The sequence below is a fragment of the Rhinolophus hipposideros genome (genome assembly GCF_964194185.1).
Source record: "Rhinolophus hipposideros genome assembly, chromosome: 7".
NCBI classification, from domain to species: Eukaryota; Metazoa; Chordata; class Mammalia; order Chiroptera; family Rhinolophidae; genus Rhinolophus; species Rhinolophus hipposideros.
Window position 1 is genome coordinate 77,302,254 of NC_138053.1, and position 18,667 is coordinate 77,320,920.

Below are 18,667 nucleotides of genomic sequence, written 5' to 3' on the forward strand. Positions count from 1 at the left end.
AACATTGGCTGATTTCGTGTTTGTACCAAGTACCGTGCTGGGCATGTTGGAAGACGCAGAAATGAACCAGACCCTCTCTTAGTCCTCTAAGAGCTCTCAGGGGCTTCCCATTGGCTTCCTGATTGATGCAAAGGCAGGCTTACCTGTCATTGGTGAGACATCTTGTCTAAGTGGTTGCTCCTTAATAGCTTACTAATTTAACTGAGTAATTTCATTCAGTGAGAGTGAAATGAGCCGTTTAATACCACGAGGTTGGCAGCAGAAGGAGGAGTGTTTTTGGTCAGTACCTATTACTGCTTGGTAGGTGTCACACACCATAGGGTGAGGCTTTCTGAGAATAGCATCTAACCCCAAAAGGGAGACAAAGGACATATTTTTTAATACATAGACTTTTTTGTCCCCTCAAATCGCACCTTGCTGGAAATCTCCTCAGTCAAGGCAAATTGTCATTAAAATCCACAGACAATACCACCTCCTTGACCTCCAGGGCAAGTCTGAGAAGTTAACAAGGCAGATACAATGTGCACTCTAGAGATGATAGAAATCAATGACCACACTTGCCTGACTACATATAATGTAAAATGCAGAACAGAAAGTGGAACTTAGGTCTTTGTAGTTCTAGTCCTTGGTTCATTGCACCACTTCATGACGGAAGTGCGAGAAGGGGTGGCAGTGAAGGAGGTAAGATGGATGTTGTAGGTACAACAGTGAAAGAGAGCAGGATTTAGGTATGTTGTTCTAAACAGGGCTTCTTATCTGGCAAACTTATTGTTAAGGAACAAGGGTAGAAAAAGTTGAGGAGTGAAATGAGAAGAGAAAAGAAACTAATGATGGAAATAGTGGGAAATGGCCTCCTATCGGTGTGTAGATACAGAGGACTTTGAATCACCTTTCATTATACCTGCCTGCTCCCAGGTGTTGTGCTTTTAAGTGTCACCTGATAATAGCACCCTAGCAGTAAGCTGCCTGGCGTCGGCAGAAGGGCAGGAAGAGGTTGCCTAAAGAAGAGAATTTGCTGAACATAATCTTATACAACATGAGAGGCAAGTTTTGATGCCTTTCTAGAAACCAAACTGTTGCCAGCAAAACTTCCTGCTGGCTTCTCCCTTAAGGCAAACAGTTTGGGCTTTCACCAGCACTGGATTTCCTAGGTAACAGAACTGTAAACTTGAGAAAAGGCAGGGCCAGGATATGGACTGACAATGAACTGAGCCAATCAGGCTGTGAGTATGCAACAGTGATTCCAAGCAATCCAATTGGCACCAGAGGGCAGACTAGGAGGTGTGAGGAGGAAAGGGAAGAGGGAGGAGGCAAAGGTGCAGGGGAGGGGAACAGTCTCCTCAGTGCAGGAGAAAGCGTCCATAGTTTCAGTTGCAAGCAACTGGTGGCAACAGGTTAGAATTTAAGGTAAATCAATTTCTTTATGTATTAAGTTGAGATAATCACTTTTGTTTCATTTTAGGACAGATGGGGGGGGGAGAGAGAGAGAGAGAGAGAGAGAGAGAGAGAGAGAGAGAGAGAGAGAGAGAGAGAGAGAGAGATTGCTTTCAAAAAGAAGTCCTAAAGGTTGATGTGAGTTCTGTCAGTCTAGGGAGGAAAGCTTAGTGTTGGGAGAGGCTTTTGTCATCTTCGTGAAGAGGTGCTCAGATACAAATGTGTACCAATTTCATTCAGTAAAGGGGAAGGAAATAAACATCATTGAACAGTTGCTAGGTACTGGGTACCTGAGTGTGAAGTGTTTGGGTAAACTGCTGTAACTAGACTGCATGACCATTGAGAAAACTGAGCTTCAGGAAGGTTCAATATCTGCAAGTCACACTTCTTAAATTATATGAATGTCTAACCACTATGCTGTATATCTGAAATTAATATAAAATAATATCGATTGTCAACTGTAACTGAAAAGTTTAAAAATGGGGGAATGGTGAAGAGGAATAAAAGTTTCAAATGTCCAGGTATAAAACAAGTAAGTAATGTACAGCGTAAGGAATATAGTGAATAATATTGTGATAGCGTGGTACAGTGTCAGATGGTTGCTGGACTTATCATGGTGATCACTTCTTTAGGTATAATTGTTGAATAACTGTGATGTACACCTGAAATTAATACAATATTGTATGTTAGCTATATTTTAATAAAATTCTTAAAAGAATAGACAAGGTCCCTGCCCTCTTGGGACTTACTGTTTAGATTTGCACTGGTCAATAAATGCTGTAGTTACTACATACGTGTGTCTACTGATCACTTAAAATGTGGCTTGTCCAAATTGAAATGTGCTGTAAGTGGAAAATGCATACTGGATTTGAAATACTTACTATGAAAAAAGTTAAATATCTCAATTTTTCAAATGTTGATTACATATTAAAATGAGAATAGTTTGGATATATTTGGGGAAATAAAATATACTAAAATTTAAAAACAAAGACATACAAATTAAAAAAAATTATCTGCGAGTCATAAAACAAAAGATTAAGCTTTGATTCAGATCTTGGTTTGTCTGACATTCAAAGTTGTGCTATTTCTGCTATACCTTGGTGAATTGACCACTTAGAACCAGAATTCTTATTAAAATGGACTGATACAGCTTACTAAAAATTAGAGAGTTGATTTGCTTGATCATGAAGTTAAGAAGGACTGTAGTAAATGGCAATACCGTGTATCCACGTTTCTACCCGCCTTGCCTTCAGTCTGGGATGTAGTTAAATACCACTCAGTCGATGAAATTCTTCTCAATTTTTAGAGCTCTCATTTTTCCCTCAAAATCTTACAGCTATAGTAATCTCTTTATTTTGTAATTGTGCATTTTAAATACTGAGATTTAAATTGTGGGCATTCATTTGTATTTATATTCAAATAAAAATTACTTAATAACAACAGCTATTATCAATTCCAGTAGCATCTTGTAGTATCACGGTAAGTGCTGATGATATACATGATGACAGGGGACACCAAGGATACAGCCCTTTTCTTTAAGGACCTTATTGTAGTCTAGTAGGACCGAGCAAAGAGGTATTTCACAGTGCAGTGTAGGTGCTATGTGGGCTTGGCACAGACGCAAAGGAACACGTGAGCACTTTCACTCTGCTGAGAGTGGTTCCGTGAGGCTTCACCATAGTGATTCTACCAGGAAGAGAAGGACTTCTCTAGACCAGTAAGGGAGGGAGGGTGTTCCTGGAAATGGGGCAGTGTGTACAAAGGCACAGAGATAGAGGACATCATGGTGTGTGGGGGAGTTGTGAGTAGGTGTAGATGCAGAATAGATTTTGAAGGGGTGGAGGAATCCTAGAAACAAGGCTAGAGAGATAGGCAGGGCCAATGTATGCATCAAATGCTAAGATGTTTGCTCTTTACCTGTACACAGTGAGGAGCCATCAAAGGGTTTTAGATGACAGTAGGAAGTTCAGATTTCCATTTTATAAAGATTGCTCTGACAGTCATCTAGAGGATGGATTGGAGGAGGCAAGACCGAAGGCAGGGAACTAGATAAGAGGAAATTCCAGTAGCGGAAATGGAAGATGACCAGGTTCTGCACTTAGGTGGCACCAATGGCAGTGGAGGTGAGAGAAGGAGCAGGGATGCAGGAGGTATCCATACGATGAAATTCCACAGGACTTGGCCGCTGATTTGATGCAGAGGGTGAGAAGGAGTCTAGGATCATGTTCAGTTAGTGGCCTGGGAGAACGGTGTTGCCATATTCTGAGGCAAGGAATAAAGAGAAAAAGACAATACATTTAGTTGTGCAATATTAAACTTGAAGTGTCTATAGGTTGTTGAAGTGCCTACATTTTGTGGGACATTTGAAATCTGGCTCCAAAGCTCAAGAAAGTGCATGAGTTGGAATAAAGATTTGAGAGTCTTCATTGCATCAGTGGATATGGCTGAGGTTGCTATGGGATGGTAGGAGAGTGAGCAGAGGATAAATAACTGAAGCCTGGGGGACAGTAGCAGTTAAAAAAGCAGACAGAAAACATGGGAGAGACCAAATAGATGAGACCTCAGAGGGAGGGAGACAGAGGAAATTTGATTCATAGACATTGAGAGAAAAGAGTTTCAAAAAGGAAGAATGATCAATAGAGCCAACTGCTGGGTGAAGTGAAATAGGGACCAAGAGTGCCCGTTGAATTTGGCAATCAGGTTGGCAATGACTCCTTGATAGTGTGTTTATTGCAGCATCAGAGTGCAGACCAAATTGCGGTGGATTGAAGTATGACTGTGGCAGGAGCAAGTGGAGAAACTGGAGACTCTTTCAAGTAGTTTGGCTTTGAAGGTTGATAGCTAGAAGGAGTTCAAGACTAGGGGACCACTGCAGATTCATGAACTAAAGGAGCTGCTGGTGGAGAGGAGGAAAATAGCAGAACAGATGACTGAGGGTCCAGGACGTACAGGAACATATGTGGTAGGTGGAGAGATTATTCTTAAATGGGAGGAAATTCGGCACTCCCTCTCGGGGAGGGAAGACAAAGCCAGGATGGTCTCGAGATAAATACCTCTAGTCTTGGAGGAAGGTGGTGTGCGTGAGGTCCTACCGGTAGCTCTGTTTTTACTGTGAGTTTCAAGACAAGCTGTGCAGGAGAGTGGCAAAGGTTTGAATTGGCCTCTGAGAAGATTGAAAGAAGAACTTAACCAATGTCATACAGAAGCATCGGTGCATGTTTCTGAAGGCTTAGCTGTCGTTAAAGAATAAATGTCAGTAGCACCTGTCTACCCGGCTTGTGGGCTTGTTCAGTTGCACTGGATAGCCCGCCTTTAAGGAGAGGACTCACAAATTGAAGCAAATTACGCATAAGGGAGTGCGGGAGATTGACGAATGAGGGCTGAGAAAGAAGGTGCTGGTAAGGAGTGATCAGAATGATGCACTGACGTGTCTAGAGTGGAGAGGGAAGGAAGTGGATCCATAAAGGAGAATGGGGCGAATGACGGCTGTGGAGAAAATACAGGACCATGCGTCTCGAGGTTTTGCAAGGTCACACGCATCTGTGGTTGCAGGAATGAAACTGAAAGGTGGGAAGAAAATGGATGCTGAATTTTGAACTTTCAGAGGAGACCGGCTTTGGCTGGTGACAAAATGTAAGAGATGGTCTTGAAAAGGCATGTGAATAATGTGAGCAGGTGAAGTTGGTAGAAATCAAGGTGCTTTAGAACCTTCTTGGCTACATGTTGGATGGATGGCCCAGATGAGCTCTGAGGTTGCCTGGATTGATGAGGACACTTGGGATGCAGAGGAGGTCTTTGAGGCAGGACCCAGAGTCTTAGTAATTTAGGACAGGACAGAGCCAAAGAGGGCCACGGGGAGGATGCCCAGCTGGGCTGTGCTTCAAAGAAGGATGTGAGGATGGGGCACGATGTGGAGGTGGCAGGTGTATTGTGGAGACTGTGAGCTACCTTAGCACTTAGAATTTGGGGTAAGAGTCACCTTTATCTGAGAAAACTGCAGAAGGAGAGTTCCTCAGGCAACTTCGGGTACCAGGTGGGATAAAGACATTGTACCAGTCAGCCTCTTGGCAGGAAATGGATGGCACATTCAAAAGTAGTGACAGAAAAGGATGAAATGAAGGACAGTTTGCAAAGATATGGCTAGGGCTGGGGGATATAGATAAGGGATGAGGAAACACCCCCAGGCTGCCACAGTGAGGAGGGAAAATCATCCTTAGACCTGAAGGGTCAAGAAGAGGACCCCTTACTGATCTCAGCCTGAGTGTTGCTCCAGAGAGCGCTGTGTTTGGTGTAAGACTGCTTTAACCAGGTTTCTCTGTTCCCTGGCTTCCAGCTGGATTGAATCCCCAGGAGGCACCAGCAGGAGATCTGAGGGCAGGAGACAACTGACAACTGTGGCGGGTGGAGGAAGCCAGGGATCTAACTACTCCAACTTCTCTCTCCTCCTGCCCTCAGATCTCCTGCTGGTGCCTCCCGGGGATTCAATCCAGCTGGAAGCCAGGGAACAGAGAAACCTGGTTAAGGCAGTTCACAGAGGTGGACTTCTTGTAGCACAAATATGGATGGGGAATGGATCAGGATAGGGGTCTGGGCAGACAGAATACTGAGCTAAACAGTGAAGATTGTCAATTGTTCAGAGGCCAATGAGAATTAGCAGATTTATAATGGACTAAGGAATTGAAGAAAGGCTGGGTGTCTCTGCATGGAAGGGGCTGTGCTCTTGGCCTCAAGGGGGCCATGTCTCTCTCAGTAACTTGTGGTGGTGATGGGGTGCCTAGGAGCAAGGGCTGGGGAACACCCTTTGGGTTTCAACTGCTCCTTTAGTCTCCTTTTCACCAAATCAGCGGCCAAGTCCTGTGGAATTTCATCGTATGGATACCTCCTGCATCTCTGCTCCTTCTCTCACCTCCACTGCCATTGGTGCCACCTAAGTGCAGGACATGGTCATCTTCCGTTTCCGCTACTGGAATTGCCTCTTATCTAGTTCCCTGCCTCCGGTCTTGCCTCCTCCAATCCATCCTCCAGATGACTGTCAGAGAAATCTTTATAAAATGGAAATCTGAACTTCCTACTCTCATCTAAAACCCTTTGATGGCTCCTCACTGTGTACAGGTAAAGAGCAAACATCTTAGCATTTGATGCATACATTGGCCCTACCTATCTCTCTAGCCTTGTTTCTCGGATTCCTCCACCCCTTCAAAATCTATTCTGCATCTACACCTACTCACAACTCCCCCACACACCATGATGTCCTCTATCTCTGTGCCTTTGTACACACTTCCCCATTTCCAGGAACACCCTCCCTCCCTTGTTCGTCTAGAGAAGTACCTCAGTTTGCTTATTTTGTAAAATATGAATGGCCACACGCCCTCTAATGCATGTAGAAGCACTTTGTAAACTATAAGAATTATCAAAATCTACTTTATACCAACATGTTTTCTGTTCTAAGCAAACTGATTGTAAATAATTTGTAAAACACAGGCCACCCCTTTAGCAGAGAGCCTGGCAGAATAAGTGCTTAATTAATGTTCCTTATTTCTGTTGTATTTTTTGTATGGTCCCGTGTTTTCGTGATAAGGTACAAAGGTTTCTTGGGAGCTTGACCACTACAATGAACTGCCTCCAGACTTCTTTTACATGAGAGGCAAGTAAACCTCTCTCATTTTCAGAGACAGTCACTTTCTGTTGTGAGTAGCTGGACACAATTTCTATCTGACATGCCAACCCACACTGACGTTGGCACTGTGACATTAGATTTCTATTCATTAGCACTGTTTGGTTTTCTGCAAGTACCAGTTAAGAGCATGTAGGATGCAAATAATTGACTGGATTTCTAAGTGGCTATAAAATAAACACCAAATAGGCAAATGAGTCCAAAAGAAGAGTTTTAAGTGACTGTGAAATAGTTCCTAAATACGAGATGTGACAATTAAGTTCGAGAACTCATCCTAGAAAAAGTGCTACATACTCATTGCTGAATATCACTATGGTCACCTTCGAAGCACTCCCCTTGGGACGGTATCACTGACGCCATCGCCTAGTCCACCCTTCAAAGCAATTTGGAACTCTTTTTCTGGAATGGCCATCAGAGCTGTCGCCGTATTACCCTTAATATCCTGAATGTCATCAACATGTCTTCTTTTCAATATTTTCTTTATCTGAAGATAAAGAAAGAAGTCACTGGGGGCCAGATCAGGTGTGTAGCGAGGGTGTTCCAATACGGTTATTTGTTTACTGGCTAAAAACTCCCTCACAGACAGTGCCATGTGAGCTGGTGCATTGTTGTGACGCAAATGCCATGAATTGTTGGCGAAAATTTCAGGTCGTTTTCGTGTAACTATTTCATGCAACCTTTTCAGCACTTCCAAATAGTAAACTTGGTTAACTGCTTGTCCAGTTGGTACAAATTCATAATGAATAATCCCTCTGATATTAAAAAAAGGTTAGCAACATCGTTGCAGCAAGTTCATGAACTTAATTGTCCAACCTTGTTAGTGATTTTGGTGACTAATGTTGCAAAAGGGCAAATGATGGTCAGAGCTGTGGCTTTACTCAGTGGAGGAAAATGTACAGTGGGGATTTGTCCTTGTAGTGGGTTTGAAATCAGAGGCTAAGGCCTCATGTCACCTGAAAAAATGGGATATTTGAAAAGTACTTTGTTGGTTGGTTCTAAGAGTACAGTCACCGCAACCAAAGAGTTTGAAAGACAAGTTTTGTTTTTCCTTTTTTTTTTTTTTTTTTCAAATCCACCCAAAGCTTTGCTTACCTTTGTGTAGTTTAGATGTTTTCTTACCCTGCTTCTTTAAGGCCTTCCATCTGGCAGGCTGCCTGACTCAGAATGGATTGCAAGTAACCTTCTGGTAAAAACCCCAGAGACTCAGGGAAGAGCAGAGGGGAAGAGTGAGATGGAGAAGGAGACGGCAAGGAGAATGCTGTTGATACAGCTCCTGCTTCCCAAGAATCCCAGGGGAGGCTCGCTCTGCCAAGGATCCCGTCACCCTGCGGCCTCTGTGTTTTAGTAACCAGGGGCTTGTAGTACATTGTGTTATGTACATGGGTCCTTGATTATCATGGTAAGCAGTTCTTCTCAGTCTCTTTAGCCAAAAATGCTGCAGAGGCTGCTAAATGCTGGTAAAATTCTACCAAGAAAAGAGGTTACAATGGAGTTATTTTACCTCTCCTCCCAGTTCCCAGGGGGAGCTGCACCTCTCCTCCCAGTGGATTGCTAGTTGTTTCACCCAGGGAAAAGTCATTAGCTATGGTCAACTTAAACACGGCAGGAATAAGCTTTTGCCAGTTAGGTAAATGGTGCCAGTTAGGAATATTTTGGGCTGCAAGTAACAGAGGCCCTGATCAACAATGAATTAAGCAATCAGGGGCTTATGTTTCTCATATGACAGGAGTGTGGAGTAAGGCAGTTGGTTACGTTGACTCGGTACCTCAGTGATACTAGGGCTCTAAGTAGGTATCTCTGTGATTTCCTTTTGCCCTTCCCTCATGATTGCAGACAGGCTGCCACAGCTCCAGACGTTGCATTTTTGTGCAAGGCAGGAGAAGGCAAAGAGATGGGAGAGCTCTCCCAGAGCCCTCAGCACTTTCATTTGAGTCTCTTTGGCTAGTACTCATTTAATGTGGCCACCCAACTGAAAGTGGAATGTAGCAGAGAAAGGAGTGACCTTTGAGTCAGCCTGTTGGCAATGTTTGGAAAATCAGCTGATGAATGTAAACCCTGATGAATGTAAACTCCTGAAAGGGACCTTGGCTCTCTCATTCATTGCTATGGTGTGGCATATAATAAGGATTCAATAAACCTATGTTGAATTCAGTACCAGGACTAGGGTGAGGCGAAGTAGGGACCTGGGACAAATTATTTCAGGTAGACTCACTCTCAGGCTTGGGCAAGTGCAAGGTTGACATTTGCACAATGCTGAGACTGGGGGCCTTAAACATTGTGCCTTGGACACCTACCTACCTAGCTCTAATCCCAACCCTGGATGAATAAATAACGTGAAATTTCAGGAAGCTGTATGAAGTGAACACCTAATAGCAATGATATTTATGAAACATTCTTCAATTGGGCCATATCATAAACATTAAAATATGGATTCCAAGTATCGGTAGAAAGAATAAAAGATGATAACTTAGCAGAGATGGGCTCTGTGGACACCTGCACGCTGACAATGGCTGAAACACGAATTTTAAATATCTTGAGAAAATGTATTTTGGTGCAGAGAAAATATGGTGAGCCACACTTTGATGGCATATACTATTCTACAGTATATTTTTGTGGTATGCCACACTTTGATGACATATACTGTTCCACAGTATATTTATGTGGAAAGTATAGATTAAATATTGTCATACTTTACATTTAGTGTGAAAGTTGGCCATCCAAACAAAAACCAGACATTTCATATATTTACCCATTGAAGCAATAATTTTAAAAATAATTTTTGGGAAAAGAATAAATGTTATGGAAGATAGCACAGTAAGTTTGAGTTTAGGTTTCAAACAAACAAACAAAGAAACAAAGAAACAAACAAACAAACAAAACCCAAACACCTGGAACATCACTTTATTAAAACAAACAGAAAACCGCTGCTCCAAGAGGAAGAGACTAAGTGAAATTGTTCATCTCAACCAGAAGGAGTTTATACTGAGCCTTAAAGTTTTGGAAACTTGAGCAAGGACCCCAAGGTGAGAGAAGGGTCATATCTAGGATCTGTGGGGTCCTGGCTTCCTCTGCAGGGAAATCCTTCTGGCACTCCAGGGCAATCTCTTCCTTGAAGCTTTTCTTTTCCTTCATCTCATTTCGTGGACCTGTTAGGAATTCCCAAAGTAGTTTATCAGCACAAGGTATAGCTGTTGAATGCAGTGACTTAGACAAAACTAGATGCCAGTCACTGCCTCATGGGACATTCTCAGGTAAGTGACCCGAGTTTTCGGAGTCCCTGCTGACTTTCTGTAATAGGGCGGCAATATTCGATAGACCCCTCCACATGAGGTGATGCGGTGATGCGTGGAAAGCACTGAGCCGCGGGCTTGGCCCCTGATGTGGTCATAATGGTTATTACTACCACTTCTCTTCATGCCTCTATCTTACCCTATGTGATGTTGCAGCCTTTCCTCTAGCCTTTCCCCACAAGATCTTACTTCTGCTACAGGAAGGAGGCTTGGTGTCTCTTCTAGCTTAGATTCGTAAACTTAGGTGTATGTCAAAACCATCTGGCAATGTTAGAATGCAGGTCCTCAGCATTTACACCTAGATGCTAATTGGCTGTGTTTGGGGTGGAGTAACCATGGGCTTCTTTATTTTTCAGCAGCGCCTCTGATGGTCTCAGCATCCCTGGATGTCCCAGGTCTTTCTCTGCAACTGGGCTTCTCCATCTCAGTACTCCTGCCATTTTGGACTGGAGAAATTTTTCTTCTTTTTTTTTTTTGTCAAGGGTTCTGCTAACGTGTTTAGCAGTATCTCTGGCCTCTACTCACTAGATGCCAGTAGCACCTCTCACCCCTGTTGTGACAACCAACAGTGTCTCCAAAAGTCAAATGTGCCCTGGAGGCAAAATCATACCCATTTGGAGCCACCTGAAAAATGAAGACAGTCCCTCGTGTAGCTAGAGGTGCAAAGGGTCTGTTTAGTTGAATTGAGCTCAGATGCGTTTGATGAAGGAACTCTCACAGATGTCAACAACACTGAGACACACTTGTCATGACACCTTTTCCCCAGCGTTCTGTGGCAAAAAACACGTTTCTCTTCAAATGATCTGAGTCTTTCATTTCAGACTCAAAGGAGGGACGTCTTAGCCACATGCTAAGCTACTCTGAGCACTAGAATCTAATATTTACTCTAGAGGGGCATTTTCTGAGGGGAAACTTCTTAAAAAACTCCAGGGTTTTGCTATGTACCACATAGTAATAACTAGTTAGTTGAATGGACTGAAGTCAGTAGAGATGGCAACTGTTGCCTTCAAACATGGTCTGTTGTACGTCTCTCCCCATCCCTGGATTACATTTCAAGTATTAAAAGATCCACTGAATATAAATCACAATGTCAGCCTTATATCCAGTTCCCAAGTACAGAGAGAAAAACGCCTCATGTCTGCCATTCCTGTGGGAACTTGTCTCTATGCTCACAGTCAAGACTAAGCTAGCAGAGATAAGAATAGTTTTGACTTGGATGCGAATTCAATATAAGGCAAATACATTTCCCACATCCCGGGAATGAGTATGAAGCCCTATGAGTTTAATCATTCGCTACGTGCTCTTTATATTGCCTTACTCTTCTCTCCAAAAAGCAGAATGTTTTTAAAAACCACATGGAGCTATTATAGCAACTCCTGGTCCCTTGCTATTGAAACAGCTAATGTAATGGCACAGGTATTTAAATTCCAGAAATGCCTAAAAAAACGTTCCTAAGGTAAAAATCATTACATGGCCCAGAATGGGCTTGATGGCTTCAAGAGGCGGTGGAGGCCTTTGGAAAGCTTGGAATGCTCTGCAGGTACTGCTGTTCACACAGGCTGGGCTTCTGTCATCTCCTCATAGGGCAGTTTCTTCACATCATGCTGTGCCTTGTCTAGTCTCAACACCCCCAACAGTGGGGTGCAAAGGACTATTCAGGCACATCCCGGCCCCGCCGCCGCCCTGCAAGAGCCTGCTTTCCCTCCTCGGCATGGAGCGGGGGTCAGGGTCTACCCTTGTCCCCATAGCGTTGCAGCGCCTTCCTGTTACCTAATTCTGTCCTTCCCCCTGTGCTTTTACACAGGCTAACTCTCCTCTAAAGTTCATCTGAGTTCACTACACCTGCCTCAGTTTCCTCATGCAACCGTCCTTCTCCTGAAAGAGGAAACGGGGAGTGTAGTGTCAGAGAAACCAAAGTGGGGAGGGTTCTTCAGAGGGTGGAGTGGGCAATTTATTTGAATTTTGCATCAGAGGATGTAGGAGCCCTTCGTGCTTTCTCTTTATGGATGTCTGTGGGGCGTCCTCTTTGGCTTTGAGATCCACCTCTGTGTTGCAGCTTGTTGGCTGTAGAATCAACCCAGCATGGGGGGGGGGGGGAGGAAGAGAGAGAGAGAGATTTTGAGAAATGACAATATGTAACTCAGCGTATTGCCACTAGGAGACACCAAAGACAATCCAATAAAGTGTAGCCTGAGGCTTCCTCAAAGATTCAGCTTAAATGTGTCCCTGAACTCAGTGAGAGAACTCCCATGAAGCCCACTGAGAATCATGAAGAGACAAACTTCCAAGAATTGTCAGCTTTCCATATCCCGTCCCACAATGATTCTTGAAATCCAGGCTTTGGCAGTGGCAGGCACCTGTGCACTGGGATGATGGGATGAAGGAACCAGAACTGTGTCCAGTGTGAGACCTGGTGACCTCGGCCACAAAGTCTCCTTTGGCTTGGCAGCATGCTGGCACCTCCACTCAGCCTATGACCCCAAATCTCCAGATCTCTTTATTAGATCTCTTTATTTCATTGCTTTGTGAATATCCCTTCCCACCAGGCACTGGGGGTGGGGGAGAGAGCAGCAAGAGTTCAGGATGTCAGCCCTGAGCCCTCCCTCTCCCTCAGGCATCACTCCGTTATCTCCCTGTCCAGTCGCTTTATCTTCTGTGTTCACACTGCCAGGCCTCCTTCCAGGCAACAAGACCTCGCACCTGACTGTCACCAGCATGGCCTCTCATCTCTTACAAGTCAGACTGTCCCACTTTCCTGCCTGTTCTCCACACTGCATCCAGCGTGCTCTTTTTACAATGCAGACGGTCGCTCCCTCATTTGAACCCTTTGGGGTCTCCTGTTGCTCTCAGTACAGAATCCAAACTCCCGATCGCCATGTCCCAGGCTGTTTGTGCTTTGGTGCCCACATACTTGCCTAGTTTCACCTCTCTCCAAATATCCCCTTTCCACATTCCCTCCCCGTCTCCACAACTCTTTATCTCACCTGGCACACTCATCCCTAATCTTCCAATCATCCTAAATACTTGCATTTCTCCTATTGTACTGTCTTCTCTTTCATTCTGGCCTTACAAGGCACTTGGGAAGTAAGTATGCATTGCCCTTCCTTCTTCCATCCCCACAACGTTAGCCTGAATAACTACAGCCTTCCTTCAGGATTAAAGCTTAGACATCACTTCTGAGACGTCTTCAGAAAGCCCCACTCTGAGGCTGGGGTAGCCTCCCTTTTCCGATTTTTTTGCAGCTCCGTAGTTGGGTTGCTCCCCCAACTCCCTAGGCTCCTTGCACTGGATGTCTCATTGCCTCTTTCCACAACCCCTACCACAATGCCCGGTACTTTCTTGTTGCCCCTTGTAGACATTTGTGGAAGGAATGGACTCAATGAACGCCTGGCCGGAGAAATGAGCAGATGCTATGTTAACACCAGGTGACGCTGTGACCAAGTGCATCTGGAGGGCAGCTCATTCCCGGGGCCTTGCACCCGCCTGGCTGGTTGGGCTCTGTTATCACCGTGCAGACGGCTTGGTGCTCAGAGAGGGACTTCTGGAGTCAGGGACGCTTTGTGCAGTCCTGTGAGCTCAGTGACACATGTTTGGCGGCAGACTGTTACCCCGGTGCCTGGTGCCTTCAGGAAAACTTCAGATGGTCTGAGTATCGCCCTTCTTCACGAACACCCTACCTGATCTTGCCTTCTTTAAAAGCCCCCAGTTTTTAAGTAAACTTTATGCTTCCTATAATGCTTAACTATGGGACTTAAGTACTCACATTTAAGATCCTAATCAAAGGCTTGCTTCTCAGACCAATCTCTCCATTCCAGCACTGGCGCCTTGAAAGTAGCATGCAAAAAATATTAACTCTTTGTTGATGAACTGGGTCACTAAACATACAAAGGACAAAAATCTTGTGATTTCACTCATATGTAGAATATGAAACAAAAAGATAACAAACTACCAAAACAAAAACAAACTTATAGATACAGACAACAGAATGGTGGTTACAGAGGGGAAAGAGGGTGGCGGATGGAGAAGTGGGTAAAGGGGGCCAAGTATATGGTGACGGAAGGCGACTAGACTTCAAGTGGGGAGCACGCAGTAGAGTATACAGATATCGAAGTATTACGTGGTACACCTGAAAATTACGTAACGTTATTGACCAATGTTACCCCAATAAATTTAATTTTTCAAAAAGGCAGTTAATGTGGGCATTTCAAGTAGTCATAGTAGGTTGGCAGGAGAGAATGTAAAATTGTTTCTGAATATACCACATTAGACTGCAGACGTAACTCGTTGCATTGTCACTGGGTAGTGTCAACCACAGAATGTAGAACTGGTGGGATGTTCTCCCTGACTCTATCCTGCTCTCCTAGGAGAGGGTGCCATCAGATTGGGCTTTGAAATCTTTTTGTATTGCCGTGTTTCTCCGAAAATAAGATCTAGCCAGACAATCAGCTCTAATGTGTCTTTTGGAGCAAAAATTAATATAAGACCCGGTCTTATTTTATTATAAGACCAGGTCTATAATATAATATAATATAATATAGTATAGTATAGTATAGTATAGTATAGTATTGTATTATATTATATTATATTTATATTATATTAATGTTTGCTCCAAAAGACGCATTAAGCTGATTGTCTAGCTAGGTCTTATTTTTGGGGAAACATGGTACTTCACAAAGCTGGTGGAGTTGAAAGAGCCGTACTTGAGAGTCAGAAGCCCTGTGTTGGGTGTTGGCCAGGACTTTGGGGCAAGTTGCGTTACCAACCCAAGCCTTAGTTCCCAAGTTGGCCAAAGGAGATGGTGGCAGTGCATGATGAGTCAGGGTCCTGTTGTCCTAACTGTGTGAATTGGGGGACCAACTGGGGGACCTGGGCCACCTGCCTGATTTCTCTGAGCCCTGATTTTTTAATCTGTGAAATAAGAATCATAGTTATAACTAGCTCATAGGTTTTTCTTTTCTAATTGAGATGAAATTCACATGACATAAAATGAGCCATTTAAAAATATACAGGACATTCACAACATTGTGCAACCAGCACCTTTATTAAGTTCCAAACATTTTCATCACCCCAAAAGGGAACCCCACACCCATTAAGCAGTCTCTCCCCATTGCCCCATTGTAAGCCTTGACAACAACTAATCTGTGTTCTGTCTCTATGAATTTGCCTATTCTGGACATTTCATATAAATGGAATTATACAATATGTGATATTTTGTGTCTGGAGTCTATCACTTAGCGTAATGTTTCTGAGATTCATCTATGTTGTGGCATGTATCATTCTTTTCATGGGTGAATAATATTCCTCTGTATGTATACAGAGGGGGCCAAAAATGTATACACATTTTAAGAAAGGAAAAAACTATTCAAATTGTAATACTCAATATATACCGATAACAAAAGATGAATACAAGTCATGTTTGACTTCTGCAATTATAGGAGGTGCTCAAAGGGGTTACCATCAGCATCCAGAGTCTTCTGATAATGCTGAACTACTGCTTCAGCAACATTGACAAAATGTCCACTTGTATACATTTTTTGGGCACCCCCAGTATATAACACGTTCTGTTCATCCACTCGTCCATGGATGGACATTTGGATTGTTTCTGCCTTTTGCCTATTATGAATAGTGCTGCTGTGAACATGAGTGTACATGTATTTGTTTGAGTCCCTGTTTTCAATTTAGCTCCTAGGATTATGACTGGGTACATGCTAGGTTTATGACTGGATATATCCTCACACAGTGGGAGCCCAATAAATGTTAGCAATTGCAGTTTAAATATTATACCAAAGGTGTGAAAAGAGGCCCCCACAGGGGTTCCTTTTCTTGCCTTCTCTCTCATATCTGGGCACTAGATCTCACCCTCCTCACTGTGGGGTTTTAGTCTATGTCTCTCTCCATTCCCCACCTGCTGCCATGGATCATGTGGAAAACCAGAGTAGGTAGAATAGCATGAAAAAGGTAAGGAATAAGTAGTGGAAATGAAGACAGGGAGGTGAGTGGCTGGGGACCACCATTGGGCCAGTAACACTGAGCAAGAGAGAGGATCCAAAAAAAAAAACAACCCAAAAAACAGGGTCTGGGAAGGAGCAGGCTGTGAGGTAGAATGTAGAGAATGAGGAGGGCATGGTGAAAGGAGAGGGAAGGGTGGGGCCAAGGATGGTGCCATTAGCAGCATATGGTGAGGGTCAGGAAGTGCCTCAGGCAAAGACAAGTAAGGGAGCAGGAGATGTTAGTGAATCGGTGTCGGTGAACACAGGATTCTCGTTGCGGCTGAGGGATTCTGTGGGGGTGGTGTGAGAGCTAGAAGCTGCGGACAAGGTCTGGGAATTGTCAGCTTGAGATTATGTGACAAAATAGTAGCAGGCAAACAGAGGCTTTAGAAAAGTTAATGCTGCCCGGAAGGCAACCGACCTAGGACACAGGTGTCCTTGTAGGATGAGAATCTAGATCACACTCTCTGTATATGCCTGACATTGGGGGAGAGGCAGGTCTCTCAAAGTGCTGTGTGCAGCCATCTGGAATCCCAGGGAACCTCTGCTTTTGGTGTTGGAGGGAGTATGGAAGGCTCCATATTAGCTTTAGGCAGAGAAATTTCTTCCTAATATGGAGTAAATACGGCTGGGATCTAATAGGCAAAGGTCTGCTCTGTGACCTTGTGTCCAAGAGAACTGAGAATGATTACTGTTGTCTTCACCCATCTGATGGGGATCAGAAAAAAGGAGACACAGGGAGGAGACCCATGACTTGGCTCTTGGGAGGGGCTGGAGGAAAGGAGGCAGTTAAGCATCTGCACCCCTGAATGACCTATTCTGGTCTCTTTTATTTTTGAGATTCCCTCTCTAAGGTTAAATGAGAACTTTGTAGGGAGACCTAATGGGTTGTATTGGAGAGGAACAGTCTTAGAGGGCACAAGTCAGAATCCCGTCCCAAGGTAGTCCTCAGAAGATGTGCTGGCTTTTGGCGGCAGGGGGAGCCCGTGAGTCAAGGGCGGATCCAGTCTAACATCATTTTTCAGCGCCGCGTATGCTGTTCTTCGTGTATCTATCAAGCTCTCCTGCTCCTTTCATTCACAATTCACAGTGAAGAGTAATATCTAGAATGCCCCACCTGCTGGGTCGGGGGCTTATATGAGGGTTAGTGGTTTTTGGAGCAGGGATGGAACTTAAAGATCGTCTAATCCTTTCCCTCCATTTAACAGAGGAGGAAAAATTGAAGAAACTACCAGGAGCGGGGTTGATGAGTCAGGACTAGAACCGGGGTCACCAGGCCCAGTCCAGTAGGTTCCCACTGCTGTGCAGCTTCTCAGAGCTCAGGCCCCGCTGCAGGAGGTTGTAAGTGGCTCAAGGACCTCCCACGAGGTGGTGCTCCATCACACCCACCCTCTCTCCTATTTCTGAATATTTAACACACACAAGCCAAACATGTACGGAAAAAAAGATAAATCTGTTTGTCAAGAGAGATAGTGTCTATTGACCTTTTGTTTCTGTCCTGAGAACCTAGTTAGGTGTTAAGTGGACACTTACCTGCTATTCAAGGAAAACACCGGTTTCTGGTAGGAATCATAAAGGACACAGGGCTGAGCATCTCAGTGAAGACAGAAGCAACAAAAAATAATGGTCGCACCAAAGAGGAGAGTATAAAAGGTGGAGTCAAAGGAAGTATGGAGAATTCTAAATAAAAGAATAAAGCACATAAGGTTGGCTCAAAAAGAGTTTAGAGAAATGGGTTTTTTTTTTTATGGTGGGACGAGTTTCAGAAAGATGAAAGCATATTGGGGAATGGCTCTATAATTAAAACTATTGTCCAGGCTGGAGATATTAGATGTCCTCAGGGCTAGATAAGTAAGCAATAAATATTCCAGGCACACAGTAGAGCTGAAAATTGGAAATTCTGGGAAGTTAGGGACTGTTCTTAGGAAGTAAATGAGAAAGTGTGCTGTAAATTTCCTTCTCGGCGAGACTTCTGTCACCCTGCTCAGCCAGAGGCCTGAGCTCTGCTAATGTGTTGTGGATTCCCTCTCAGATGGCAGGGACAGCACGCCATGACAGAGAGATGGCGATCCAAGCCAACAAAAAGCTCACCACGACCACCGACCCCATTGAAAGGCTTCGACTGCAGTGCCTGGCCAGGGGCTCCGCAGGCATCAAAGGACTTGGCAGGTAGGACCCTGGCCATGGGTGGCAGGGAGATGGAGGAGAAAGGCAGGGCACAGCTAGAGAGGCATACCGATGTGACCTTGAGCAAGTCACTTGCTCCTGGGGTCTCCCCT

The 18,667-nt window shown here is 44.2% G+C and overlaps 1 protein-coding gene across 2 annotated transcripts in view; it reads left to right on the forward strand.

The window, feature by feature from the left end:
• The first annotated feature begins 1,316 nt into the window (after positions 1–1,316).
• Positions 1,317–18,667, forward strand: part of CAPSL (calcyphosine like) — a 36,201-nt gene continuing 18,850 nt past the window's right edge. Inside the window, exons 1-2 of one of the 2 annotated variants that reach the window (XM_081054064.1) lie at positions 1,317–1,407; positions 18,421–18,557. In XM_081054064.1, the coding sequence (XP_080910190.1) occupies positions 18,421–18,557 (137 nt within the window). In that variant the 5' untranslated portion in view covers positions 1,317–1,407. Of the gene's footprint in view, positions 1,408–1,772; positions 1,967–18,420; positions 18,558–18,667 lie in introns of those variants that run through there. The other variant, XM_081054063.1, reaches the window with a different exon arrangement.